Source organism: Archocentrus centrarchus, chromosome 11, assembly GCF_007364275.1.
Source record: "Archocentrus centrarchus isolate MPI-CPG fArcCen1 chromosome 11, fArcCen1, whole genome shotgun sequence".
NCBI lineage: Eukaryota > Metazoa > Chordata > Actinopteri > Cichliformes > Cichlidae > Archocentrus > Archocentrus centrarchus.
In genome coordinates, this window is record NC_044356.1 from 9,202,371 (window position 1) to 9,230,185 (window position 27,815).

The following is a 27,815-nucleotide window of genomic DNA, read 5'->3' on the forward strand; positions in this document are numbered from 1 at the left end:
TGTAGTGTGACGATTGTGTGCAGGATTGTTCTTTTTTGATATTCATTGTGTGCTATTTCTTTTTTTCTTTCTGTAAACAATCCATATTAACAAGTTGTAATAAAAAAACAAGCAAACAAACAACCCCCCCCCCCCCCCCCCCCCCAAAAAAAAATACGAGTGAGCTTGTAGCATTAGCCAGGTTAATTATAATTATACTAAAACTGCATGAGGAAATGAGTGATACCAGTGTAATGAGATCGATACTTTAGCTTCAGCTTCTCTCCTGTATGCAGCGCTGCAGTTTCATCACAGACGCGAGCTGACTGTTTAAGTGCCGCTCCTGTCACAGCACAGAGCAGGCACACTATGCTCCCCCTCTCCCTGCAGTGTTAACACATTAACATGTTAAGTGTTAACTTTTTCAGCAACCAGCTCCAAAGATGTTCTCCAGAAAAACAAAGAAAATGTCAGATATTCATATCAAAGAAGCTGGAACCAGCTATGAAACTGTCACATGCTGATTAATTTACTCAGCTCTTAAATATGTTTTGTCTACATACTGTCATGAAGCTGGGAGCACAGTTGGAAGCAGTGTTTATTTTGCATGCACCTTAAAAATATTTAAATTATTACTTGATTATATTTTTCTGTGATTGAATCCTAAAATATTCAGTTTGCTTTTACTGATGAGAAATAAACAAAACCAGTAAACAGTTGAATCTAACATGCATTATTTTTTTGTATTTTATTTATAAAAAGACTCATAGGATTAGTAGATTATAAGAATCAATGAAAATCCCTGATTGATTCAGGCTGGCGTTTACACTTAAACCATAGATAGCAGCTCCCATTCCTATTAATCGCAGAAATTATGGCGCTATTATTGTCGCAAAACTATTTGTGTATTCCGATCAATGCGGAGATTTCTGTGTGCGTATTGAAATTCGTGTGTGCCTATTCAAATCACTTTTTGCGCAACCAGATTTGCAAATGTGTAAATAAACCTGTGAGCGTGCATGGATATCAATGGCTGAAAAGCCTTCAAGTTTAGCTTGAGGGATTGAAAATACAGAGAAACTATTGGCTGCAATTCAGTCGGAGGTTCAAGAGGGGACGTATGCGCGATAGCCATAATTGAAAACGAGTGAATGTTGATAGATGGCTACAATAATTATTTACACTTACATCTAGTCCAAAAGCAAACATACCATTTTGTCCGGAATGAGAAAAATGCAGGTATCAATTTCTCCCATAAAACGTCAGCTTTGATTGGCCAGTTAAGGATTTACGACAGGAACCCCACCTTGACGGCATCCAAACTACAAACAGTAACGCGACAGTAGAAGGGTAGTTAATCAACAACAGAAACGTTATGTGCGTGTATGACAAACATCTAGCAGTGGTGGTCGAAGATGGCTGCCATCAGGAGGCTGCTGTTTGAAATTCTCTGAAACTGATGGCTTCATGACGGAAATAAATATGGCGGATGTCAGAAAGCGGTCCACAGTGCTGTGACTGTTTAAAACCTTTCCAGCCCATAGACATAAGAGCCACGTGGGCGGGGCTAATAATCACACGAACACAATGGTCGTCACAAACACACCCTTTGCTCTTATGGAAGTTATATTTAGTTTTTAAGCCGTTTTCCTCCTCTTGGGTTTTAATATTACTTTGCTGGAGGGGGTTAACGCTGCTGCTCACAATGCCAGCATTCTGGGAACTTTTCTTCACCGCGGTGAAGAAGACTGCGAAACGCCTTTGGGAGGGAAATAACGGTACACGGCGTTAGCTGACGCTTAGCTTCTCGGCAACAGGTCGCCCGGTGGACGGCTAACGGAGAGGGGGAGAGGCTCAGTCATGGAGCGCGAAACTTTTTCAAAATACTCCTGGATCGACTTCGTCTTCTCCGTGATCGGGGTGTTTACTTTCCTCGCAGACTGGGGCTCCGATGTTTGGGTGGCCACCGAGTTTTACTGCCGAGGACACTTCTTCTGGTTCGGAGTGCTGATCGGCCTCATGGTCCTGTCGTCCGTGGTGGTCCAGATGTTCAGCTGGTTCTGGCTCACGTACGACCGAGAGCTGCCGGGCTTCAGCGCACAGACCGGAGCGGAAACCGTGCTCTTCGGGGACCGAGTGAAGCTGTCTTTCCTGCTGCATGTGCTGCAGCTGGGCTTCCTCTGCAGGTAGAGCAGCGGGTGTTTTTACGCAGGGTTGCCAACTCTCAGCTTTTCACTCCGCGCCACGAAAGGAGAAACCTAAAAGCCAGTATTTTACGGAAAATCTGTTTAATTTTAGCTTTAGCACCTGGATTTTTCATGTTTCAGCACCAACAACAGTCCGTAAATATGGGAGAAATGCAGATGCTTGATTGGTCTTATGCAGATAGAGCTTTCTTTAAGAGATTAATGATAAAACCAGCAGTTAAACCAGATCCTGGGTTGACTAAACCTTAACAACGCTTAAGTCATGTTTGTTGCTTCCTTTTTTTTTTTTTTTTTGAGTTTAGTAACTCTCAGGATCATCTTAGGCTCCATATGAGTGCATCCAAAGTTGGAGAGCTGCGCGCATTTTACGCACAGACCACAGAGGCGATGACCAAAATTATGAGAACGTACTTAACTGGAATAAAAGTAAACGTTTCAAAGCAAAAGGAGCGCTAACTAAACTGATATTGTGTGCTCACATAGAGGAAATATCTGTCAGATTTGTCAGCACAACCTGTCTGATGAGGCTTTTTATGATGGTTTTGGAACTGTTCTTTTTCCAGGGTGTAATGATTGTACTGCATACATCTTTAATGACTTTTAAATTTTGCTTTTTCAATATAAGGAGGGAGTATTTTAACAACAGCCAGATGTCCAGCCTGTGCGTTGCAAAAATTAACCAAAATTACGTCAACATCTCTTTTCCTCTTTCTGTTTTCTAATCAAAAATGAAAGCACAAATTTTTCACAGAAGACCTCAGGCTGCCTAGAAATGTCAGTTTCAGGTGTGGTAACTTGTAAATCCAGTAAGTCAGGGGACAGCTGACTCTATAAAAATGAATTAATGAGGTATGAAAAGTTTAAAATAACTCAGTGCTGTTGACCTCTCCTGATCCATCATACCAGATTACTTCCATGAGTTTGGGTTGTTCATTCCTGTGTCATTTTCTCACGCTCCTCTCCCATCCACACTCAGGCACATCTCCGCCATACGCCAGGGCTTCAAGGTCTGGTGGCGGAAAGAGGAAGGGTCCGAGTACGCCGTTTACCTGACACATGACCTCAGCCTGCTCCGTCTTATCGAGACCTTTTGCGAGAGCGCCCCTCAGCTCACCCTGATGATCTACGTCATGCTGCGCACCAACAAGGCCAGGACCGTTCAGTGTGAGTTGTCCTCCTAATAAAAGCAAAGAAACACCGAATCACTTCCTTTTCACTTCCTGTTTGTTTGACTTCTATTTTTCAGTTGTGAGTGTTGCTGCTTCAACCACCTCCATAGCCTGGATGGTGGTGGATTACCACCGCTCCCTGCGCTCCTTCCTCATACACAAAGACAAGCAGGGATGGGGGTCCTCCTTAATCTACTTCCTGTGGAATCTGCTGCTAATCGCCCCGCGCGTGGCTGCCCTCGCCCTCTTCTCCTCTGCTCTTCCCGGGTACATCGCCGCCCACTTTCTGATGCTGTGGTCAGTCTTTGTGGTGTGGGCGTGGCAACAGAGGACGGACTTTATGGACAGCGTGGGCGGGGAGTGGCTGTACCGAGCCACCGTGGGGCTCATCTGGTACTTCAGCTGGTTTAACGTGGCTGAGGGTCGGACCCGTGGGAGGAGCTTAATCTATCATTCCTTCATGACCACAGATGGGGTGATCCTGCTGGTGACCTGGTGGTGCTACAGAGACCTGGTCCAGACAGAGACATATGCACTCGCCCTGCTGATCGCTCTACCTCTCAGTTACCTCCTGGGGCTGCTTTTAAAAACCCTCTACTACTGCTGCTTCCACCCCAAACTGCTGAGGCCCCCGGCGAGGGAGCCCGGTTTGCCCGATGATCTGCCTGACTCAGAGGTGTCCTTTAAGGACTTTTCCATCCAGGACGGCGCTCCGTCCTCCAGACTTGCCAACAAACGCATGGCCTGCCACGCCACTAATTTTTACACAGAACAAAGAGTCCTCATAAACCCTCATGACACAAATTGAGCCGAGTCTGATGTTTTTTACTGAATGAAGCATCTGTCTCTGCAGTCTCTGTTTCTCCTGTTTGTGCTGCAGCTTTGCTGCAGGCTCGGTGCACTAAAATTGTTTTCACACATGCACTAAAGCCCTGAAGTCTTCCCAACACAAGTGCACTTAAGGACATAAATGACTGACACATTAAGATGAGACATTAGGTGGTCTCTAACCTGCAGCTCCTCAGCCCAGTGTCCACATAGGAGAGTGTCACCTCCCCTAAACCACACATGTATTTTTGTGAACACGTCTGGAGGGAATTATTTCCTGCAGTGTGCCACATGTTAGAAAAGGAAGTTCATGTATGAAAATAGCTTCAGGGTGCAGATTCAAAAGCAGTGCATGAAACAAAGAATTTGGAATAATAACCTAGATTTCTAACTAAAGCAGCAAAGAAAGGACCTCATAAGCACTCTTAAGTCCAGCGTTTACATAAAGGAGCCCAGCTTGTTAACGCCAACACTGCCACAGTCGCCTCTTACATCCACAAATGCTGTACTACAACTATACACACGCCAGTCAGCCACAACACTAAAACCTGTCGGGATGTTTGGTGGTAGGTGGTGCTGAGATGCTCTCAGTAAATCCACGTGATCTGCCAAAGGTTTTAATGTTGGGACTGCATGAGGGAAACACACACAGTGAGGCTGGAGTCGTTTGATAAGCTCATTTCTAAACTAAAACCTCGTACGCTGTATTTTATTATTGTGGACTGTGAGTAGCTTAAATGTTCAACAGTTTTGTGTCACAGTTCGGTGTTTGGATTTCTAGAACTAGAAATTTGAAGGAACTAAGAACTTTTTGTAACAAACTATAAATGGTTTAATGCAGATACTTGATTGATGTATAGAATAACAACAGTTAAATTTTTGAACATTTTCTAATATTTTTGAGAATATTTAAACACAGGACTTCTGAATATTCCCCCTTAACTTCAAATACATTTCTGAGAATGAAAGATTGTATTTCTGAGGCTTTAAATGAACTGTTGTATTTTTGGGGTCTTGTTAGAGTTGCTGCTGGAACCTTTTTGAATGTAAATTTGATTGTAATTTCTGTGTGATGTTAATGAGCTGACCGGCTGTTTGAGGTCCGCTCGATGGTCGTGTTGCAGAGTGAGTTCAGGTAACGCGCTGATTAATCACAGTCATGAATGTTTTATAAATTTCTCTGTGTTACTTTCACGCATCCATCCATTCTTTGTTCAGCTTCCTCAAATGTTTCAGGTCCCAAAAATCATTGTTTGCTCTAGTTTCAGTTCAGAGGTAGGAGCACACCTTTCTCTCTGCTTTGTGGGTAAAACTGGCCTAAATGTAAAAAAAAAATCAACATTATTTACAGTATAGGAGGTGTGTTAAAGTTCTTTCCTGTCAGAAAATATTGTTAGGAAGTGTTTGGATCTGCTTTTCTGGGATGCTGTCAGCTGATGTGACAAGTTAAGGTGACGACTTCTCATTAAACCTTTACCTCATCTGTCCTGTGCAGGTATTAAAGTCTATGTTAAGATGGATTTTGTTTTTGTGTCTTTCTGTCAGCACAGACTGTGATCATTTGCAGGCAATGCCACAGTTCACTGATAACGCTTCCAAAGGGAAGTGTGTACCTGTGTGAAATGCTACAGTGTGTCTAACAATGTGGGTGGCTCAGTTTGTAGGTGGGGTTTTAAAACATTGTAATTTGGCTCTTTTGTTATCAGCTATCTTTCATCTGTCAGTCTTAACATGCAGCTGCGTTAGAGGCAGACAGAGACACCGGGAACATGTCAGACACTCGGGCTGAGTTTAGATACTCCTGCTGGGACTTTCTCTTCACTTGTATCGGCCTGCCGCTCTTCCTGCTGGACATAGTGCTGGACGTACTGGCTGCTGTGTCCTTCTACCAGGAAAAGGCCTTCGTGTGCCTCGGGGTCCTGCTGCTGTTACTCGTGGGCTCGTCGCTGCTCGCTCAGGCTTACAGCTGGCTGTGGTACAGCTATGACGGCTTCCAAATGAAGACGAAGGTTGAGCAGTTGCCGAGCCGGGGCCTGCTCGGGTTGCTGCATCTTTTCCAGCTGGGAATCTACTTCAGGTAGTATTAAAATAAAAATAAGTGCCTGTAGGAATGATGCAGTAGCTCCAGCACACATGGGTCTGACAGATTTCATCATTGGTATGCTTGTAGTTTAATTTCCTCTTGTTTTGCAGTATTTCTGTGTGGAGATCAACTTTCGTGAACTGGAGCATTGTGGAAGCACGAGTCATGTCTTAATTTCCTCAGCTTCAGCAGATAAACTGATGAAACTTTGTTTTTGTTTTGTTTTGCTTCAGTGTAAGTGGGGCGTTTTCATAAATACCTGCTGCCCCACAAGCGTGCTCCCACAGACACAAAGCTTCAGTTTAACTGTTAAAATGTTTCATATTCTTACGGCTCTCAGGCATGCTGGAGTCCTGGAGATGTCTATAAAATCCTTCTACAAAAGGAAAGTTGAATGTGCAGAAACAGCCCAGAATCTGAACCACGATCTGAGCGTGTTACGGATCATAGAGACGTTTTCAGAGAGCGCCCCGCAGCTCACGCTCATGCTGACCGTCATTCTGCAGAGGGCTCAGCTGGATCCTGTGACAGGTGCAGCTCATTACTCCAGTTTGTATATGTGGCAGATATTTTAGTCACCATATATAAGAGATTCTTGATGAATGAACTGAGTGGTGAAGTATGATGGCATGGGTTTAAGTGGCTGTGCATATTGTATAAATCATTAGTCCTGACGATTTCCTGCATGATGATGATTTTTGGCATTTTTTTTAAAAAAAAGAGGAAGTTTTACCAGCCGTTGGCTCCTTTGTAACACCAGATCACTTAATTATCTAAAGGTTTCTTGTGCAGGAAAATCCCTGAGTCATTAAAGGGAGCAGGACTTGAACAAATCAAGTTGTAGCGTATGAACGATCCAATTTTTATCTACATTTTGATGCTGGGCTCTTCTTCAAATGTGTTTTTCAGGCCTGAAAGTTTCATGTGTATGTCTGATGTGATATGAGGCCTGAGAAATGGTGGGAAAATCAGACTTTAGCATTTGTTCTTTGCTTGTTCTGACGCTGCCTCTCGCTCTCCCTCAGTGATAAAGGCCGTCGGCTCGGCCTCAGCTATCGCCTTAAGCATGACCACCTACCATCGCTCGCTGCGCTCCTTCCTGCCTGAGAAGAAAAAGCAGAAGATAGCCTCATCAGCTGTTTACTTCTCCTGGAACCTGCTGCTCATCTCGTCTCGCCTCGCCGCCCTCGCTCTGTTCGCCTCCGTGCTGCCCTGCTTCATCTTCACCCACTTCATCTGCTCCTGGCTGGTTTTATTCTTCTTTGCTTGGCGATCCAAGACGGACTTCATGGATGGTCCTGGTGGAGAATGGCTGTATCGAGCCACTGTGGGCCTCATTTGGTATTTTGACTGGTTTAATGTGACTGAGGGGAACACGAGGAACAGGACTGTGCTCTATCACGGGTACATACTGACTGATATCTCCGTCCTCTGTGGTGTGTGGTGCTGGAGGATGAGCGCAGATCCTCCTGATTTTGTGATACAACCCTTGTATGCTTTAATCACAGTCGTCTGTGTTGTTGGAGTTTACATCCTCGGTCTGTTAATCAAAGTTATTTATTATAAGTGCTTCCATCCAAACCTCGACAAAGATGAGCTGAAAGGGGCCAGAATGGAGCAGGAGGAGCAGCACAAGGAGCTTAATAAGCCTATTAAGGCGGTATTTCGCATAACTTCAGAGCGAGTAACCCCACCAAAAACCGCAGCAGCACACTGCAATAAAAGAATGAGGAAGCTGGCCGTGAACTTCTACTCCTGACGTGAGCTTGATGTCCACAGAACGAGGAAATTAGAGACTCGGTCATGCAGAACTTTTCAGTCTAGATCACGGGCTTGTGAAGGCGTCTGCCCTTCTGCCTGATTAACCACGGATACAATCTCACAGGGCATTACTCAGCTTAATCTGAATTAACCGGTGCTGATTTCTAACAAAGCAGTTCAAGCTCTCAGTCAAAGGACTTTTATTTCCAGTCTGTAACATGCGTGTGTGAAATAGTTTTGTCCTTTTCTGCATCTAATTGTCACTCTGCTGTAAAAAGCATGCACCTCAGAGCTGCCATACTTTTATGTTGTTGTTTATTTCCCCCTGAGGTCATTCAAGAGTGAAGCGTGCAGTCATCCTCAGCGGTGGATGAGTCCACCGGGCCACCAAACAAGAAGCTTTCTAAGAAAATGATGAGTACATGTGATCAGTGTTATGTCAGTGATATCAGCCTGACTGTGTCAGTTACCACTGCTACAGACTGAGCACGTGCAGCGAGGCCATCGGTGCTGTCAGTCATCAAAGGGGTGTCAACAAAAACACGTTTTTGGCATTTTTTCACAGGGAAGGTGTCACAGCTGATCGATGACGGGCAGCACGACTCCATCGTCTGACTGAGGGCTGAAGAGCTGCACACATAGCTGTGCATTTTTACCCGTATCACCGCAGGGGCTCTGCTGCTGGATTATTTTCTTTTGATAACATTTGTAACAGTGATTAGTGTCATCAAATAATTAGTGTTGATTATTATGATAGTGTTTAGGATCTATCTTCACATGTCACTGAAAATAAGACGAAATGATAAAAAAAAAAGCTTTTTTGCAAAACTTAAAAGGGACACATTTAAGAATTTATTTCCTTAAACGTGTGATGGTCATTTTTATGGTAAATACTTCAAAATGGACGCAGACAAAGTAACGAGATAAACCTGCAGTGGGCTGAATCACCTCGTGTATCTAACAGCTCGGTGGTTTGTGGAGATGGACGATGCAGGAAAAATAGAAATTTGAGGGAACTAAGAACATTTTCTATAGCAGTAAACTCCCAAACTAATCATAACTGGTTTGATGCGGGTACCTGTATAAAGTATAGAATAAGGATAATAATTCTAAAACTCTTCCTGATAATACTTTAAAATCTTTTTTTTGGACTTTTTGAACTTTTCCAATAAATTCAAATTGTAAAGATGACAGATTCCATTTCTGAGCTTTCTATCTAAAAACAAAGCTTTTAAATGACGTGCTGTGCTAACTGATCATCTGCAGAGGAAGAGTTTCAGGTTTCTGAATTCATCAGATTACAGAAGCAGCATTAGAGACGGTTACAAATGAGCTTCTCATGGCCTCAGGCTGAATTTAAATACTCCTGCTGGGACTTCCTCTTCACTTTTGTTCACTTCCTCTTCACCTGCTCAGCGGAGGGGTGGATATATGGACTGTGTGCCTCGGTGTCCTGCTGCTGGCTCATCGCTGCTCACTCAGGTTTACAGCTGGCTGTGGTGCAGCTGTGACATGTTTAAGATGGGGCTGAACTGGAGGCAGCTCAGGCTGCTGCATGAGAATCTCCTTCAGTTATTATAATAATAATAAAGTGCCTGTTTTTCTCCCTGAGGGGCATCACACTGATCTTCCCAGAAATGTTTAGTTTACAGGAAATGCTGCAGCTGCATCGTACTTCATTTTAATGATGCACATATGTACAGTGACTCCAGCAAACTCCTGCAATAAACCATCTATAAATTAAATCACCTGTTTGATTTTTTCATTTCTTTGTAATAAGTCTGTGTGCAGACTTATATTTATGAACCTGGAAGTAGCAGAAGTGTGAGTTACGCCTGAGCTTCCTTACATCAGACAAACTGATGGCATCCTGCAGCACATTCTTTCCTCCATTGTGAGTCGGTCTAACTGATTTACACCCTTTCATGTGTGAATGCCTGCTGTGTCACAAGCATGCTGATTTCCTGAAACTGGTTGTGTTTCATATTCTTTTGGCTCTCAGGTGTAGAGGACACACAGTGCCCTGACCGTAAGAGATTCCCGAACCACAATCTCAGCGTGCCGTGGATGAGAGCAGCTTTTCCAGATTGCCACACAGCTCACGCTCATGATCCTGTGACAGCAGTTTGTTGCTCAAGCAAGGTCGCCCCATGTGACAGTTTCTTGGATGTAGTAGCCGTGCAATGTTGTGCTTTTTCATTTGTGTTATCTTTTTCCAGCATTTCAGAGCCCTCATAAATTCTGAAGAAGACAGATGGGCACGTGAATGTTTTAGAGACAGAAAAGTCATTTAAGCTCCGTCAGTGTCGTAGATTAAAAACAAAACTGCACCGATTTAACGTCTCTGACACAGAGTAACAGGAACAAACGGGTATCCTGGAAATTTGATCTGTTTTCTGAGCATTCACTGGAGAAAACTTGAAAATGTGCATTTTTTTGGTAAACCTTTGAGTCATATCGCCATGCTGGAGAGTATTATAGTATTCAGCACAGAAAATTTCATGTAACTCTTGAATGTGTGAGAAGTTATGTGGGATCAGAAATGGTGGAAAGATTGGGGCGACTTAAAAAGCCCCACATTTTGACACAAAATTATTTGAGTGCATCTAAAATATTCAAAGCATGAAAGTAAAATTTGGTAAAACCAGAAAAAAACGGATAAAATATCAAATATTTTTTGGTATTTTGGCTGGTTTAATGTGGCTGTGGGGAAGCGAACAGGACCATGCTCCATCATGTGTACACACTGATGATATTTCCATCCTCTGTGGTGTGCAGTGCTGGAAGATGATCACAGATCCTCCTGCCATCAGATGCCATCAGAATGTATGTGACTCATACAAAAAGGAGGAGGAAGCTGGCTGAGAGCTTCTGATCCCGGCCTGCATCATTTGACATCCACAGGAGGCGAGAAAGAAACTCGAGTCATGCTGATGTCAGTAAACCAGAATTTGCTCATCTGGATCACAGGGCTGTGTGGGATCCAGGACTCTGACCTCCTCCTTCCTGATAAACCACAGTTGCAGTCTCATATTACTCAGTTTAATGCGGAGATTAATTCTCATGAACACTTTGTGCTCTGGAGACACTGGTGCGACTGTCTTATAAAGCATTAAATAAGCCGGTCATTACTTGTTTCCTCTGAAAAGTACAGGCTTCATTTTCAAGCCTGTAACATGTATGATTAATATAGTATTTAAATGGCTGTAATAAGATCATTTTTAAAAAGATATTTCACTGAATTATCTTTTCTAAAGATCATAACTGTTAAGTCTGTTCATGTTTACAGAGATACTCAGAATGTTTATTCTTTGACGCTCCTGCAGAAAACACATTTCAGTTTTTACATATTGTAAACGTGTAATCTGCGACTCTCTTTGTCGTTGCATGAACTTTAAACCGACTGAAAAACTGGCTAAACCTGACGTTTGCGGGATGTTTCTAAGTATGGCTTGTTTGGAGGGGTTGCCAGGAGAAAGCCTCTTCTCTCTATAAAGAACGTGTCAGCACGGCTTAAGTTTCCCAAGTTAAATCTGGGACAGTGTCCTTAGGACAGATGAGGAAACGTGGAGATGTTGGCCATAATGGACAGCATATCAACAGACACCAGCCTTCAAGCACGGTGGTGGTGGAGGGGTGATGATTTGGACTTGCTTTGCAGCCACCTTGGAGTAATTAAGCTGACCATGAACTCTTCTGTATACCAAAATATTCTAGAGTCAGATGTGAGGCCCCCAAACTGAACCTGATCATGTTCAGTGCATTTTTTTCCCACACTCAGGATGTTGTGTCTTTCAGGTTTGTGTCACAAAGGCCTCGGACTCTCAGCACATGCTTAAAAACCACAGACCACACACTGTGTGTAAAAAAGCCACACGCCGGCTGTTGCAACACAGTGGAGAGGTCAGAGCAGCTGACCGATGGTGTGGTTGAGTCAGGTTAGGAGGGCACGTCGAGCCACGATGTGGTTAGTGGTAGTGGTGCAGCGCCTGCAGCTCAGGAGGTAGAGGTACTAATCAGAAGGTTGGCGGTTTGATTCCTGGCTGCTCCAGTCTGCATGCCAGAGTATCCTTGGGCAAGATACCAAACACCAAGTTGTGTAAGACTGTGTGTGAGTGTTAGCTAGAAAGCACTTAAGCTTAGAAATAAGCGCCGCCGAGGCGATCACAATAACTCAACGTTTTCTTTGAAAAAAAGAGTTAAAGTAAAAGAAAAAGAGTCTTTATCTAAATGAGTCAAATTCTTGTACTGATGTAACTTAATTACAACATGAAGTGATGCAACCATCAAATTACAACCTCATGTCTGACTGTCTGACCTGCAAATTTTTCTTTTCCAGCAGGTTCTCGTTTGTCTCTTGTATTTTCTCAGAGCTTTCTGCACTTCTGTCAGCTCTTTCATTGCCTCTTCACTTTTTGTTTCTTTTAAAAAAAATAATCCAAAGCTAAATGATAAATGTTTTAACACAGATAACACAGATAGATGCTGATTAAGATGTTTCTCTGTAGTTTGGTTACTTTAACTCAGTCATCCACTGTTTTCATCCACTGTCTTTCTTTACTTTAGTTTCACTTCAGAGTTGGAAGCACACCTTTCTCTCAGCTTTTTGGATCAAACTGGCCTAAATCAACATTATTTACAGTATATGAGGTATTAAAATTCTTTCCTGACAGAAAATATTGTTATAAAGTGTTCATATTGATTTTTTTTTTTTGGCAGGCTGTCAGCTGATATCAAGAGTCGAGGTCACTGCTTGTTGCTAAACTTTTACCTCATCTGTTCTGTGCAGTTAAAGTTGCAGCTCTTGCTGTGTGTGGGTGTGTGTGTGTGTGTGTTTCTGTCAGGATAGATTGATCATTTTTAGGTTCTTATTACTGTAATTTATTAATTTCTGAATAGAAATACCACAGGTCTGTTCATTGTTAAAGGGCCACCAGTCAACAGGAAGTGCGTACATGTGTGAAACGCTACAATATACCTTTAACTCAGAACTATGGGCGGATCAGTTTGTAGGGTTTTTTTTTTTTAACTGAACTTTGTTACTTTCGTTTGCGTGGTTTATAAATCACAATCAGCTGTCAGTCTTAACATGCTGCTGCATTAGAGGCAGACAGAGACACCGGGAACATGTCAGGGACTCGGGCTAAGTTTAGATACTCCTGCTGGGACTTTTTCTTCACTTTTGCGGGCCTGCCGCTCTTCCTGCTGGACATAGTGCTGGACGTACTGGCTGCTGTGTCCTTCTACCAGGAAAAAGCCTTCGTGTACCTCGGTGTCCTGCTGCTGTTTCTCGTGGGCTCGTCGCTGCTCGCTCAGGCTTACAGCTGGCTCTGGTACAGCTATGACAACTTCGAAATGAACACAAAGATTGAGAAGTTGCCGAGCCGGGGCCTGCTCAGGCTGCTGCACGTTTCCCAGCTGGGAATCTACTTCAGGTAGTATTAAAATAACCAAAGTGTGCTCAAAGTGCCCGTTTGTCTTTTTGAAGTTTGCCCGGGAAGCGTAAACAGTGCGGCTTATCTAAGGGCGCCACCCTGCTCTCATATTTAGTTTACAGGAAATGCAGACTGAGCCATTCATTAGTTGTGCAGCTGATTTGTATTCCACTACAGCCGCGCACATATTTTGTACAGTAACTCCTGCAGTAAACCATCCACAAATTACATCATCTGTCATTCTTTCTCTCTCTCTCTGTGTGTGTGTGTGTGTGTGCAGACTCATATTTAACTTTAGAAATATTTGAACCGTGAGCCGCGGCTTCCTTTTCTGGGTTACAGCAGACGAGCTGATTGTAGTCGCTTCCTTTCAAGCGGGAGGATTTGGTCAAACCGTTTTTTTTTTGTTTTTAATTATTATTAATATTTTGTTTGTATTGTTTGTCAGGCATGCAGGAGTCCTGGAGATGGCTGTACAGAGCTTGCGCAGAAAGAAGCGCACCAGCCGTGAGAACGGGGTCGGGGCTTCTTGTGAACACGGAGCGCGCCCGGACTCCGAGGGCTTAGCCGTGTCCCTGAGCCACGATCTGAGCATGTTACGGATCATCGAGGCGTTTTCAGAGAGCGCCCCGCAGCTCACGCTCATGCTCACCATCTTTCTGCAGAGGGGTCAGCTGGATCCTGTGACAGGTGCGGCTTTCTGTCGGTGACAGAGCGTCAATTCACGTTTTTATGTCTAAATCTGAGCACTCTGGGCTTCACCGAGAAGTCAGAAATGAATCATAACGTTTTAATGTTCATTTGGCAAATATGAATGTGCTTTACTATTTTTTTCAGCTTTAATCATAAACAGTAAATGTGTAAATTCATGGATAACAACAATTAAATATATTTTAGCATTATAAATATTCTGATTAAACATAATGGTGAATTAACCATTACAGAAAAAGTTTTATATAATTATAGATATTGTTAATTTATAGCAGCTGTTGCATAAACCTTACAGTAGGTGGTGTTTTTACCTGTTCATGTTCTTCTTTCTGTTTTGTTTTTATAATAATGATCATTGATTAGCTATTGATTAACTTCTTAGGACTGAAAAACACATTTAAGCTCTGTTAAAAACCAAATCAGTATTAAAACCACTTCAACTGTCACAGAAACTAAAGCCAAAATCTCCTTTTTGTTCAGCACATTTTTTATAACCAACTTTGAGCATCAGTCTGATTTGGATGTGTCAGAGTTTCAGCGTCACCAGTTTATTGTCTGTGACGTAGAGGAACAGAAACATCCACTGGTACTCGGGATGATTGATCTCTTTGATAATTCAGTGGGGAAAACTTTCGCTGGTTTATCATCGTGTGATAGGTTTTCATAGCTTTGTTAAATTCTGATTCTGAGGAAATCAGATGGGAACTTTTTCCTGATCTGTTTGGTTTTATATGGAATGATCGTCTTAATAACATTTCTGGACTTTGCTTGTTCTGACGCTGCCTCTCGCTCTCCCTCAGTGTTGAAGGCCGTCGGCTCGGCCTCAGCTATCGCCTTCACCATGACCACCTACCATCGCTCGCTGCGCTCCTTCCTGCCCGAGAAGAAAAAGCAGAAGATAGCCTCATCAGCTGTTTACTTCTCCTGGAACCTGCTGCTCATCTCGTCTCGCCTCGCCGCCCTCGCCCTGTTTGCCTCCGTGCTGCCGTGCTTCATCTTCACCCACTTCATCTGCTCCTGGCTGGTTTTATTCTTCTTTGCTTGGCGATCCAAGACGGACTTCATGGATGGTCCTGGTGGAGAATGGCTGTATCGAGCCACTGTGGGCCTCATTTGGTATTTTGACTGGTTTAATGTGGTTGAGGGGAACACGAGGAACAGGACTGTGCTCTATCACGGGTACATACTGACTGATATCTCCGTCCTCTGTGGTGTGTGGTGCTGGAAGATGAGCACAGATCCTCCTGAATTTGTGATACAACCCTTGTATGCTTTAATCACAGTCGTCTGTGTTGTTGGAGTTTACATCCTCGGTCTGTTAATCAAAGTTATTTATTATAAGTGCTTCCATCCAAACCTTGACAAAGATGAGTTGAGAGGGCAACCTGAAGATGAGGTGGACTTCCGCACGTTCAGACCTCCGACAGAGGCCTCAGCACACTGCAATAAAAGAATGAGGAAGATGGCCGTGAACTTCTACTGCCAGCCTGCATCATTTGAGATCCACGAGGCAGGTGACCGAGTCATGTGATCACAGGGCTGCGTGGGTTTAAAGACTTGCTTCCTAATTAACCCCCCAAACCACCCAGTATTAAGTGGTGCTACTGTTTAACAAAATGTTTCAAGACATCAGTTATTATTTGTTTCCCCTTTGAAGGCTACATGGGAGGGGGGATGGTACATGGGGGTGGGTGTGCATGTGTGTGTGTGTGTGTGTGGGGGGGGGGTCGCCACCCTGGGGCTCCGGCTTTGTTCTTCTTTAAATCCTAAATTTCTTGTTTCAGAGTGGCTTTGAAAGGCTGCAAGAAGAGACAGAATAATTAAGGGAATATTTCTCACACTACAGACTGAATCTTATCATTGGTAAAATGATACAATGTTGAAAGAAACTTGCACTGTTTATAAACTCTTTACTAAAGTGTCGCTTGATGGAAAATGTTTTACATAATTAAGGAGACGTTTTAAAATCCTAAGACTGCCTCTGTTTACCTGTAATCCTGATTTCATGAGCAGTGATTCCCCTTCTCTCCTAATCCAGATTTATTCTGGGTTAGGCCTGAAACACTGAAATCTGTGAGAGATGCAGATGATGCTGTTTCAGTGCTGGATGCACTGCAGGACTGATGTGGAGGCAAGACGATGCACTCGCAGAATAAAGGCTGCTATGTGGTGACTCCAGGCACAGATGGACTTAAAATATTGTTTCTCAAGTTTTAAGCTCGATATTGGAGAACTTTAATTTAAAAATGTAATTTCTAAGTATTTGTAGACTCGAAAAAAATGTGTACCTTAAAATACTGACTTATTTAAGCTATTTTGCTGTTTGTTGTGTTTAATTTAATTTATTTACCTGCTGTAACAAAAGAATTTCCCAACTTTGGGATTAACTCTATTTTTTCTTAATGAAGTTAAGTCTATTAATATTATTAATGGATGTAAATAAGTACATTTATGATATGGTTATTTTGCAGTTGGTTGATAGTTTTCTTTTTTAATTTTTTTAATTTTTAATTTTTTTTTATTGCCAGTAAAATTATCGTATGCAAGCTGTAAATCACACCATTATATGCAGGACAGTTACAATGTTGACTTATAAGCAACAGTAGCAATGCAAAAACCTTCGATCTATTAAATGATTTCAATTCCAGTTAATTTTTTTCTTTTCTTTTCTTGAAGGTTTGCTGTTTTTCTCCGGGTGTTCAGGCAGTTTTGTGCTGGTTTTCTTGTGTAATTAGAAGCTCAGAAGACACTTTAATTAGAACACTTTTTATCTCTTTATCCTAATCATGGATATTCAAATCCAGGCTGGGACCTTTCTGTGTGGAGTGTTCATGTTCTCCACATGCATGCATGGGCACTTCCTGTAACAGCCCAGAAGCATGCATGGGTTTGGCCAAGTGGGATTCTCTGTGTTACCCCTGCCTCTCATCCTATGGCAGCTCTGACAGGCTCCAGCAGCCTTGCACTGGATATGTGGAACAAAATGGATGGATGTTTAATTTCCTCATTAAAAAATATATACTTCTGCTGTTTTTATGCCTCTATTTCCTTGTAGGTAAGCTGATGACATCCTGTAGCACTATTTGATTAATTGTAAGTGGATGAAGATTGTTTTATTTGGACCGTAGTGGCTCCTTTTCATGCCTGAATACCTGCTGTGTCACAAGCATGCTTCCAGAGAAATTCAGCGTAGCATATTGGGCATGAAGATTTGGTGAAACTGATTATGTTTCACATTGTTCTGGTTCTCAGACATGCAGGAGTCCTGGAGGAGTTTCTACAAATCCTCTACACAGTGTCCTGACCCTCAGGGTGAGGCTGTGCTCACATTCATGCTCTCCGTCAGTCTGAGTGGGGGTCTCTGAGTCACCACGTCACAGATGCTTGTGTTTAGTACTCTGCAGCTTTGGTGAACCTGCTTTTAAAAATGTGCCACAACTGTAATTAAAGTAGAACACCTGCTTAAACTAAACTTTTATTGTCCATGAAAATGTCTCATTAAGGGGAATCTGAGCATTTATTATTATAGTTATTAAATAGTTTTCCTTATAGTCTAGTTTATAATCTCTCACTGCTCAGTGGTTTGTCAGGATTTCGAAATATAGAAATTTGAAGGAACCAAGAGCCTATTTTTACAATCATAAAGCCGAAAACTAAATGATAAATGTGATAAATGAATTTCCCAATTAAAATACCAGTTTATTGTTAAAGGGACAGCTTTCAAGGGAAGGTGTGTTCATGTGTGTGAAATGCTTCAATAAGACTTTAAGGAGATGATGAAAAGATGGGTGTGCCAGTTTGTAGGAGTTTTTTTTAATTACTGATGTTTTGCTTTTACTTTCATTCAGATGTTCTCTGTAAGTTGTAATCAGCTGTCAGCTTAACATGCAGCTGCATTAGAGGCAGGCAGAGAGACCAGGAACATGTCAGGGACTCAGGCTGAGTTTGGATACTCCTGCTGGGACTTTCTCTTCACTTTTGCGGGCCTGCCGCTCTCCCTGCTGGACATAGTGCTGGATATGTTTGCTGCTGCCTCCTTCTACCGGGAAAAGGCCTTCGTGTGCCTCGGTGTCCTGGTGCTGTTACTCGTGGGCTCGTCGCTGCTCGCTCAGGCTTACAGCTGGCTCTGGTACAGCTATGACAACTTCGAAATGAAGACAAAGATTGAGAAGTTGCCGAGCCGGGGCCTGCTCAGGCTGCTGCATCTTTTCCAGCTGGGAATCTACTTCAGGTAGTATTAAAGTAATAATAGTGATGATAATACTGCATTCAAAGTGCCCATTTTTCACCCTGAAGTTTGTGTGGGAAGAGTGACACACTGATATTCACTTGCCTATTAATAGACATATTTAGCTCACAGTAAATGCTAAATGAAGCAGCAGCACTGTACTCCACTGCAGTGATATACATAGTAACTTCTGCAAGTGTGAGTCTGCTGTGTTTAATCATCTGTTTTATTTCTTCTTGTTTTAAAAGTTTTTCTTTGTGATCAACAAGTTGTGCTTCAGTTTCCTTGGTTTCAAAACATAAACCGATGGCATTCTGTAGCATTTCATTTCCTTCATTTGAAGCGGGTAAACTGGTTTCATTTTATTTGCTGTCTCACAAGAATGCTTCCAGAGAAGTTCAACTCTGCATGTCTCACACGAAGATTTTGTGTAACTGGTAATGTTTCATATTCTTGTGGCTCTCAGGCACGCAGGAGTCCTGGAGATGTATGTAAAAAGCTTCTACACGAGGAAATCTGAATCTGCAGGTAAAGCCATGTTCCTGAACCAAGACCTGAGCATGTTACGCATCATAGAGACGTTTTCAGAGAGCGCACCTCAGCTCACGCTCATGCTCACCATCATTCTGAGGAAGGGCCAGCTGGATCCTGTGACAGGTGCAACTTTATTTTACTTGTGTAAAAGTCACGTATGTTTGTGGAAGCAGCGAGTCGCTGCGATCTTGACTAAATTATTACAACGTAAGATCAAGTGGAAACACAGATGAGATTTAAGGTTTTTGAAGGAAAGTTCATCAAATTCAGTTAAATTTAGCTAGTGTTATCAAGGTTATAGAACTTATTATGTACAGTGTACATGGGTCCTGATGGTGTCCACTTACAATTATGCCTCCATAAACAAATCAGAGTGAAAGACAAAAGAAAAACTAAAGCAATCTGCCAAAGTAGACAAAAGACAAATACTAAGACATCATCTTCTGTCCTGGCCCAGTGTAAATGGTCTAAAAATGATCTGTTTCCAGAAGGTGTTTCAGTGGGACTGAGGAACTCCTCAAAGTGTTCCTTTCACTTTATCCTCAGTTGAATCTCCATGTAGACAGCCTCCCCTTACTGAACTGGCTCGAGGACATGTGAAAGTCTTCCACTTCACTGAACTCCTCCCACACCCAGGTGTTGGCTTCAAACTACTGTCAGAGCTACACTCTGCTTCACCTGCAAGTACCTGCCAACTGCCTTCAGAGTCCCACAATCTGGCCAAGCTCGAGAGGACTCGTCCTTCAGCTCAGCAGCTCCCTTCACCTCCAGCGTCCACCATCTGGTTCTGGGATTAGTGCCAACAACCATCTCATGGCTGCAACTGTGCAGTTGCCTCAGCAATGGAGGTGGGGAATGCAGTCCAGTCAGACTCAGTTTCCCCCAGCCTCTCTTGGTATGTTGTCAAAGTCCTGCTGTAGGTGGCAACTGAAGATTACCACTTGCACTAAATTCCTTCAGGATCGATCTATCTATGATACTCCTCACAGCATATGGTTAATCCAGTAACGTCAGGTTCAGATTAAACAGGTCAATCCTCCCGGTAGCACTTGTCCACATTTCACTGCCATTACTCATGTGACTCATGTGAAATCCCCCCAGTAGGACAGTGGAATTCCCAGCTGGGGGACCTTCCAGGACCCAGCCCAGTGACTCCAAGGAAGCTGGGTTCTGTCATTTCACACATGGGAGCAGACAACAGTCAAGACCCATTCACCAAAATGAAAGCACAGGGAAGCAACCCTCTAACCCACTGTGGAAAACCCCACCGTACAGGCAGCAAGCCAGGGGAGATACAAGTATACCTCCCCTGCCCACCACTGTCACTGAGGACAACTTCAGATGGGAACATACAGTAGTCTGGTCCCTCTCCAGAACGTGAGCTGTGCAAGGCAAGCCCAACTATATCTAGTTGGTGTGATGATCAGATGTTATTCTGAGTAAACTGCTGCAATTTCATATCACACCACAGGGTGGTAGTATCTATTTCTAGAGACTGAAGGAGGTCTATATTGTGAAGGCTGAAAAACACATTCGGGCTCTCTCCCCAACTCCAAGAGTCACAATACAAAGCTGTTTTTTGTGAGCATCTGCCAAACTGCATCCATTTAGTGTCTGTGATAACAGAAACAAGCTTTGGTACCCTGAATGTTTGATCTGATTTCTGATCACTGGATGAAACTTTGAAAAAAAGTGTTTTCTGGTAAACTTTACAGGGTCAAAGCAAGTTGTTGAATATAAAAAAGGTCTAATTTTAATCTACATTTTGATGGTGGGTTCATCTTCTAAAGATGACTCCTTCTGTGTCAGACGTGTTTTTCAGCCCTGAAATGTTTATGTAGATATCTTCTGTACTTAAGAAGTTACGAGGGGTCAGAAATGCTGGAAAAAATAAATAAGGAAAAATTTTGACCTACTCTGTATTTCAAGGGCCTGTAACTTAGAAAATACTCATAGTACGAAGCTTTAATTTCATGAAATATACTAAAGCTACTGTAAATTAGCAGTCTGCTGGTTCTAAAGGGGGTCAGGTGGGAATATTTTTAGCTTTGGGTGCTTTTTTTTTTAATGCATTTTGCCTCTTGTTTCCCTCAGTGTTGAAGGCCATCGGTTCGGCCTCAGCTATCGCTTTTAGTGTGACGACCTTCCATCGCGCGATGCGCTCCTTCCTGCCCGAGAAGAAAAAGCAGAAGATAACCTCATCAGCTGTTTACTTCATCTGGAACCTGCTGCTCATCTCGTCTCGCCTCTCCGCCCTCGCTCTGTTCGCCTCCGTGCTGCCCTGCTTCATCTTCACCCACTTCATCTGCTCCTGGCTGGTTTTATTCTTCTTTGCTTGGCGATCCAAGACAGACTTCATGGAAAGTCCTGGTGGAGAATGGCTGTATCGAGCCACTGTGGGCCTCATTTGGTATTTTAACTGGTTTAACGTGGTGGAGGGGAACACGAGGAACAGGACTGTGCTCTATCACGGGTACATACTGATTGATATCTCCATCCTCTGTGGTGTGTGGTGCTGGAAGATGAGCACAGATCCTCTTGATTTTGTGAACCAACCCTCATACGCTTCAATCACAGCTGCCTGTGTTGTTGGAGTTTATATCCTCGGTCTGTTAATTAAAGCTGTTTATTATAAGTGCTTCCATCCAAACCTTGATGGAGACGAGCTGAAAGGGGCCAGCACAGAGCAGCAACCTGAAGATGAGGTGGACGGTATGTTCAGAAATATGGGGGCTGTTGCACCAGCATGCTGCAATAAAAGAATGAGGAAGCTGTCTGAGAACTTCTACAGCCAACCTGCAGCACCTGCATCACCTCCAGAGGAGTCTGCTTCCTGATTACCCACAGATGCAGTCTCATATGGCATCATGCCGGTTTATTATTTTCTGCTCTGTATTCAGTGGTGCTACTGTCTAACAAAGCATTTAAAACATTTAATATTTATTTTGCCTGGTTTTGATTTTCAGGTCTGCAACATGCTTGTATAAAAGCTGTGAAGAATCCACTTTTCAAACACAGTTTCACTGTAAAACACGAGTTTAAATCAGTGTTAAGTTGGGAAAAAAAAAAAAAAAGGATCAAAACATTTATTCTTTTAAAGTGAGAATATTTGATGGCCCTGAGATTCAGAACACAAAAACCTTTCATGAAACACAATATTTGAGTTTCCAGAGAGGGCAGGAATAATATTCTCTGTCCTGTATAACTTCCTGTTTCTTTACCACTCTCAGTGTCCGCATGTAACCGGAGTCTGAAGCTTGGAAGAGCAAAATATTACTGCTCATGAAATCCAATTTTCTACTCAATGTAGGCTCTTCTGTGATTTTTAAGATGTCTTTAATCTACAGTATATTAAAAAAAAAATTGTTTTTGATAATTATCTGATTAATTCGGAGATTAGCTAAGAAACCCAAAAATACCGTCTCCTAATTTTTCTTAATTTTGTTACATTTCTTCCACTGAAAACACTTCGATCACACTTTCTTGTATGCTTTCAAACTCAGTTTAAAATTGAGGCGCAGACACTGCTATAGAAACAGGAAATAACATCAATCGATTGCCACAGATCAGACAAACAAAAAAAGATAAAAGCTTTTGTGTTTTTGTTGTCTTGCACCCTTTCAAATACCCCTTTTAAATGATGCCGTTCTCTTTTCATAGTAGTTCTCAGGAGTGAATGAGTCCACCATACTGAGGCTTCAACAACCTGCACGTTTCTTCTTTGAAACAAATTTAATGCTAAAATGATGGAAGATGAAAAGCTGATGTCATCATTAGCTTTGGGAAAGGATCTCCGGCCTGTGTGGATGTGAGTGAGAAACAAATGTTTCATTTGGATCAATCTTGCATTAGAGACCAAAACCTTGTTTCTAATTCTCATGAAGAACTCGACTCCAATGGAAACATTTTGAAGGTTATATTTATATTAAATATGTTGTCAATAGTTTCTATTGTTTATATTTGTAATTCAGTTTTTTTGTAGCTTTTTCCATATAAATAAAAATACTTTAGTCTGAAACTGTGTACTGCATCATATCACCTCACACAGGAAAACCTTACAGGGCAGCGGGGAGGAAACATTACTGTCATTTAATAACTAGCATTGATTATTATGATAGTGTTCAGTATTCAGGCTCTGTAAATGTCCGTTCTGTGGTGAAAAGTTGAATCTATGTTGTTACCATTTATGTACAATAGAGGGTGCTGCAGCCTAGTTGATAATGAGCTGTGCCTTCACTAAAAAACCGAAAAACAAGAGTTAGGGAGGTTTTTGGCGCTTTTCCTGTGTTCGGGGTTGGAATATCCTGCAGATGAGAGGAAGAGGAAGATGCTCTTCATCTTTGTGAATCGGAACTGGTAGCGCACATTTGTCAGAAAGCAGCTCAAGGAGGACTTGTAGCAGCACAGCAGGAACTTTAGCTTGATCGCCTTGCAGCCCTTGGACAGCGGAGCGAGGTACATGTTTAGAGTTGTATTAGTTCACAAAGTTTGTACTTTATGTAATATATTCATGTTCTGAGTTAATCAAAGGCACCTAAGCAAATGTATTTATGTTTTCTTTTAGTTTTCACGGTGTATTTGGTGCACTCCAGCAATATTTGGGTTTGACTGAAGTAAATGTGAATCCACTGCACCCGTCGAAGCTCTCCGTGTTTTCTTGGGTCTGAGGGTCTGCTACAGTGAAAACTCGTCGCTGAGTGAAAGAAAGTCCCACGGTAGATCAGCGTAACCCACGTCAGTCGAGCGAGGCCTGTGCGACAGCCGAGAGAGACTCTGCTACTGTGAAGAATCATTACTCCTTCATCACTGTTCTTCATATTGAACTCTGACTTGGCTATTCGCAAAGGTTCAGGTATTATACTCCGTAAGGACTTTGCTGATAACAAGATCGAATTACCTGCACACTAATTCAGAGTTTAATGCCTCAAATGCAGTTGTGGTTTTATCATTTTAAAGCTACATTGTATGTGCATCAGGTCAATGCTATTCCTTAAATTGTATGGGTTGTTTATCTTCCAAAGTAACTTGTGGTATAACAGCAGTATTTACAGTCAAGATGTGGTTGCTAATTTGCGTACCTACATGGTTTAAATGTCTGATCTGAGCGTTGTTTCTAAATAGTCTTAAAGTTAAAGCAACGCTCATTGAAATTTAAGTCCAGACATTACAACAAAGAGCAAATACACACATTAAAGGAAAAATGTCGTGCCCTGCTGAAGAACCCGACAACATAGAGCAGCAAGAAATGAGATCCAGCAATCGTGAAAGATGCCTAACCGAAAAGGGCAAGGAAATGCATGAACAGGATGCAAGGAAAAATGAAAAGGCATTTGACAGAGCATATAACTCCTGGAAGGAGTCAGCTAAAGAAATAAGAACAAAACTAAAGACTTTCTGCTCACCCGAAGATTTAAACAGTGCCAGCCATGAGATAAGGGACAAACATACAGTTGTACAACAATATTATGAGCCTATTCGCCGCAACCAAAGCATGACCCCAAACATAGTCAAAAGAATGGATGCCTGTACTGTGCTTACAATGGACATTTGTGAGCTTATTGGTAAACGACAAGAAAATATTGATCAGCCCTTTAACGATCACCTTGAAAAGGAAAGGGTAAGGGTAATGCTAAACAAGAATGACTATGGCTCTGTGTTTGGTGATACAAAAACTGAAACATCATTTCCAGATAGTTCAGTTGCACGCTCAAAGGCAGATTCCACAAGCTGTCAAGAGGCAGAAGCTGAATTTGCAGCTAAAATAGAACAAGCAAAGGCCACACAAGAGATACTTGCACAGCAAACTAAAGTCAACCAAATGGAGAATGAATGGAAATTAAAGGAAAATGAGGCACTAGCAAAGTTAAAACAAGAAGAATTGGAAACAAAGTCAAGGCTTGAGCAGGAAAAAATTAAACTACACCAGTTAAAGGCAGACAGTGAAGTGAAAATAGCAGCAGCACGAGTAAGAGCTTTAAGCACTTTAAACGACCCTGAAAACTGTGATCTAGCATCCTGCCACAACATGGAAAATGCTTTAAATGACCCTGTCAGCGTGCCACAGCCCTCCTTAAATCCGTTGGCTCCATCATTTAAACATCACCACAGCAGTGCAGAACGAGAAGAACTTAGCTTAGCTGAAGCGCTTGCAAACTCCCTCACCTTAAACAGACTTCCTGTACCTGAACCACCTATCTATAGTGGTGACCCTCTAAAGTTTGTTGACTGGAAAGTATCCTTTATGGCACTAATTGGCAACAAACCCTTACCTGTGTGTGAGAAAATATTGTATCTAAAGAATTATCTTGCAGGTGAAGCACGAAAGGCAGTAGAGGGATATTTTTTTTGTAACACTGAGCAGGCGTACCAGGGCATCTGGAATGTTCTACAAGAAAGGTATGGCAGTCCATTCATTGTCCAAAGAGCATTTAGAACCAAGCTTGCAAAATGGCCCAAAATAGCTGCTAACGATCCCCTGGCATTGAGAGAGTTTGCAGACTTTCTCCAAAGCTGTGCAGAGGCTATTCCCCAAGTCAAGGGCCTGGATATCCTCAATGACTGTGAGGAAAATCACAAGCTTCTTAAGAAACTGCCTGACTGGATAATACGGAGGTGGAGTCGCATTGTAGTGGAGGAGCTAGACAAACAGCAGGAATATCCTAGCTTTGCTCACTTCACCCAGTTCATACAAAGGGAAGCTAGAGTGGCTTGCAATCCTGTTGCCTCACCATTCCTAATGAATGAAAAAACTGAGGAGAGACACATTAAAAGAGCTAAAGCATTTAGTACAACTGTTCAGACAAGGCCTCCCTTACCCACAGTGGTCACTCCTAAACCTAAACCACCTTGTTTGTTTTGCAAGGATGAATCACATGGCTTAACCAAGTGGTCTACCTTTGCAGCAAAAACCAATGATGAAAAGAAAGTTTTCATTCGTGAAAATCATCTCTGCTTTGGATGTTTGAGAAAGGGCCACGTAACTAAAGAATGCAAGGGACGTCACTCCTGCAGTAAGTGCAGTCGACGTCACCCCACCTGCCTGCACACAGAGAGAGTAAAAGAACCAGAAGAAAGAAGAACTGAGGCCTCTGTGCCCCCAGCTGAGAGTGCAAACAAGGAAGTGCATAAAGTTATGACCCATGTACTCACGAGAAAAACATCTGCCACTTCCAGCATAGTACCAGTTTTTGTGTCAGTTGCATCTGAGCCACAGAAAGAAATACTCACATACGCCATGCTTGACACCCAGAGCGATTCTTCTTTTATTTTAGAAGATTTAGCCTTGGAGCTGAAGGTGGATACTCAACCAGTGCATTTAAAACTCAGCACAATGACTTCTGTTGACACGGTTGTGGCGAGTAAACTTGCTAGCAACTTGCAGGTGCGTGGCTTTGACTCTGACACCCATGTCAAAATAAAACAAGCCTACTCTCGTGACTTCATCCCAATTGACAAGTCTCATATTCCCACTAGAGAAACTGCACTTCATTGGCCACATCTTAAAGGCCTAGCCAATCAGCTACAGCCACTACAGGACTGTGAAGTGGGCTTGCTAATCGGTTATGACTGTCCATTAGCACTAGCTCCCCTAGAGATTGTCTCAGGACAGCTAAATGAGCCTTTCGCACAAAGAACCATACTTGGTTGGAGTATCATTGGGTCTGGCAATCCCCACCTGGACAGAGAGGGAAATCAGAGTTATGTGCACCGAATTACAGTCAAAGAAATGTCCACACCCTCAGCTGCTGATGTGCTTAAAGTCTTAGAGTCAGATTTCAATGAGAGAAACTATGAGGATAAGTACGTATCCCAGGATGACGTTCGTTTTTTACACATCCTCAGTGACACCATAATACAAAGAGAAGATGGACACTACCAGATGCCCCTTCCCTTCAAGGACAATAAACCACCAGCCCTTCCCAACAATAAGAGGCTAGCCACAGTTCGGCTGCAACACCTAAAGAAAAGGCTAAAGGCTGACAAACAGTATCACGAGCTTTACCGCACCTTTATGAGTGGCATCATCAGCAGTGGTGATGCAGAACCAGCCCCTCCTGTGACTGATGATGAGATTGCATGGTACATCCCACACCATGGGGTGTACCACCCCAAAAGGCCAGCAAAGCTAAGAGTTGTCTTTGATTGTTCTGCTAAGTTTCTTGGCCTCTCACTGAACGATACTCTTCTCACAGGTCCTGACATGATCAACTCATTGGTGGGAGTGCTCTGCCGTTTCAGAAGGGAGAACGTAGCTATAGTCTGTGACATCGAAAGAATGTTCCATCAGTTCTTTGTTTGCCCTGTGATGCGAAACTACTTACGATTTCTATGGTGGCCCGATGGGCAATTAGACACAGAGCCCAAAGAGTACAGAATGGCTGTGCATTTATTTGGTGCTAGTTCTTCCCCTGGATGTGCTAACTTTGGCCTTAAGCACCTAGCACAACAGCACAGATCTGAGTACCCAAAGGCCTCAGACTTTGTTGAAAGGAGCTTTTACGTAGATGGGTTGACGAGTGTCCCTTCAGTCAAAGAGGCTCAAGAACTCATCACTGAAATGCAAGCCCTTTGCAAACTTGCAGGTTTACGTTTGCACAAGTTCAATTCCAACCAAAGTGATGCTCTCTCTCATCTTGCATCCTCAGAAAGAGCCAACACAACAGAGTTACTCAACCTCAAACCTGAGACCACATCGGAAGGTCACGTGCTCGGAATCCAGTGGTCAATCAAAAATGACACTTTCAACTTCAACGTAAACACAAAGGACCACCCCCCTACTCGCCGGAGCATACTGTCAGTCATCTCATCGTTGTACGACCCACTAGGATTTGTAGCTCCTTTCACTTTAAGTGGCAAAAGTATTCTACAGGAGCTATGCCG

General features: G+C 42.7%; 4 protein-coding genes across 4 annotated transcripts; all 4 read left to right on the forward strand.

Annotated features, from left to right (window-relative positions):
* The first annotated feature begins 1,408 nt into the window (after positions 1-1,408).
* LOC115787616 (XK-related protein 8-like) lies at positions 1,409-5,692 on the forward strand. The gene is made up of 3 exons (XM_030740364.1): positions 1,409-2,165; positions 3,163-3,350; positions 3,433-5,692. Exons 1-3 carry the CDS (start codon positions 1,840-1,842, stop codon positions 4,161-4,163), a joined length of 1,245 nt encoding a protein of 414 aa, XP_030596224.1. The 5' UTR covers positions 1,409-1,839; the 3' UTR covers positions 4,164-5,692.
* Positions 5,693-5,952: 260 nt separating this feature from the next.
* On the forward strand, positions 5,953-8,025 carry LOC115788693 (XK-related protein 8-like). The gene is made up of 3 exons (XM_030741829.1): positions 5,953-6,260; positions 6,607-6,797; positions 7,292-8,025. Exons 1-3 carry the CDS (start codon positions 5,953-5,955, stop codon positions 8,023-8,025), a joined length of 1,233 nt encoding a protein of 410 aa, XP_030597689.1.
* A 5,117-nt stretch (positions 8,026-13,142) lies between these two features.
* Positions 13,143-15,827, forward strand: LOC115788548 (XK-related protein 8-like). Its single transcript, XM_030741613.1, has 3 exons — positions 13,143-13,462; positions 13,911-14,152; positions 14,974-15,827. Exons 1-3 carry the CDS (start codon positions 13,155-13,157, stop codon positions 15,702-15,704), a joined length of 1,281 nt encoding a protein of 426 aa, XP_030597473.1. The 5' UTR covers positions 13,143-13,154; the 3' UTR covers positions 15,705-15,827.
* Positions 15,828-18,096: 2,269 nt separating this feature from the next.
* Positions 18,097-21,772, forward strand: LOC115788226 (XK-related protein 8-like). The gene is made up of 3 exons (XM_030741173.1): positions 18,097-18,404; positions 18,868-19,058; positions 21,030-21,772. Exons 1-3 carry the CDS (start codon positions 18,097-18,099, stop codon positions 21,770-21,772), a joined length of 1,242 nt encoding a protein of 413 aa, XP_030597033.1.
* The last annotated feature ends 6,043 nt before the right edge of the window (positions 21,773-27,815 follow it).

Bases quoted from the DNA above. Each gene is read 5' to 3' on its own strand.
- LOC115788548 (XM_030741613.1), top strand. From the start codon at position 13,155: ATGTCAGGGACTCGGGCTAAGTTTAGATACTCCTGCTGGGACTTTTTC. The intron at 13,463-13,910 runs GTAGTATTAAAA...ATTGTTTGTCAG, and splicing joins CAGCTGGGAATCTACTTCAG to GCATGCAGGAGTCCTGGAGA. The intron at 14,153-14,973 runs GTGCGGCTTTCT...GCTCTCCCTCAG, and splicing joins TCAGCTGGATCCTGTGACAG to TGTTGAAGGCCGTCGGCTCG.
- LOC115788693 (XM_030741829.1), top strand. From the start codon at position 5,953: ATGTCAGACACTCGGGCTGAGTTTAGATACTCCTGCTGGGACTTTCTC. The intron at 6,261-6,606 runs GTAGTATTAAAA...TACGGCTCTCAG, and splicing joins CAGCTGGGAATCTACTTCAG to GCATGCTGGAGTCCTGGAGA. The intron at 6,798-7,291 runs GTGCAGCTCATT...GCTCTCCCTCAG, and splicing joins TCAGCTGGATCCTGTGACAG to TGATAAAGGCCGTCGGCTCG.
- LOC115788226 (XM_030741173.1), top strand. From the start codon at position 18,097: ATGTCAGGGACTCAGGCTGAGTTTGGATACTCCTGCTGGGACTTTCTC. The intron at 18,405-18,867 runs GTAGTATTAAAG...TGTGGCTCTCAG, and splicing joins CAGCTGGGAATCTACTTCAG to GCACGCAGGAGTCCTGGAGA. The intron at 19,059-21,029 runs GTGCAACTTTAT...TGTTTCCCTCAG, and splicing joins CCAGCTGGATCCTGTGACAG to TGTTGAAGGCCATCGGTTCG.
- LOC115787616 (XM_030740364.1), top strand. From the start codon at position 1,840: ATGGAGCGCGAAACTTTTTCAAAATACTCCTGGATCGACTTCGTCTTC. The intron at 2,166-3,162 runs GTAGAGCAGCGG...ATCCACACTCAG, and splicing joins CAGCTGGGCTTCCTCTGCAG to GCACATCTCCGCCATACGCC. The intron at 3,351-3,432 runs GTGAGTTGTCCT...TCTATTTTTCAG, and splicing joins CAAGGCCAGGACCGTTCAGT to TTGTGAGTGTTGCTGCTTCA.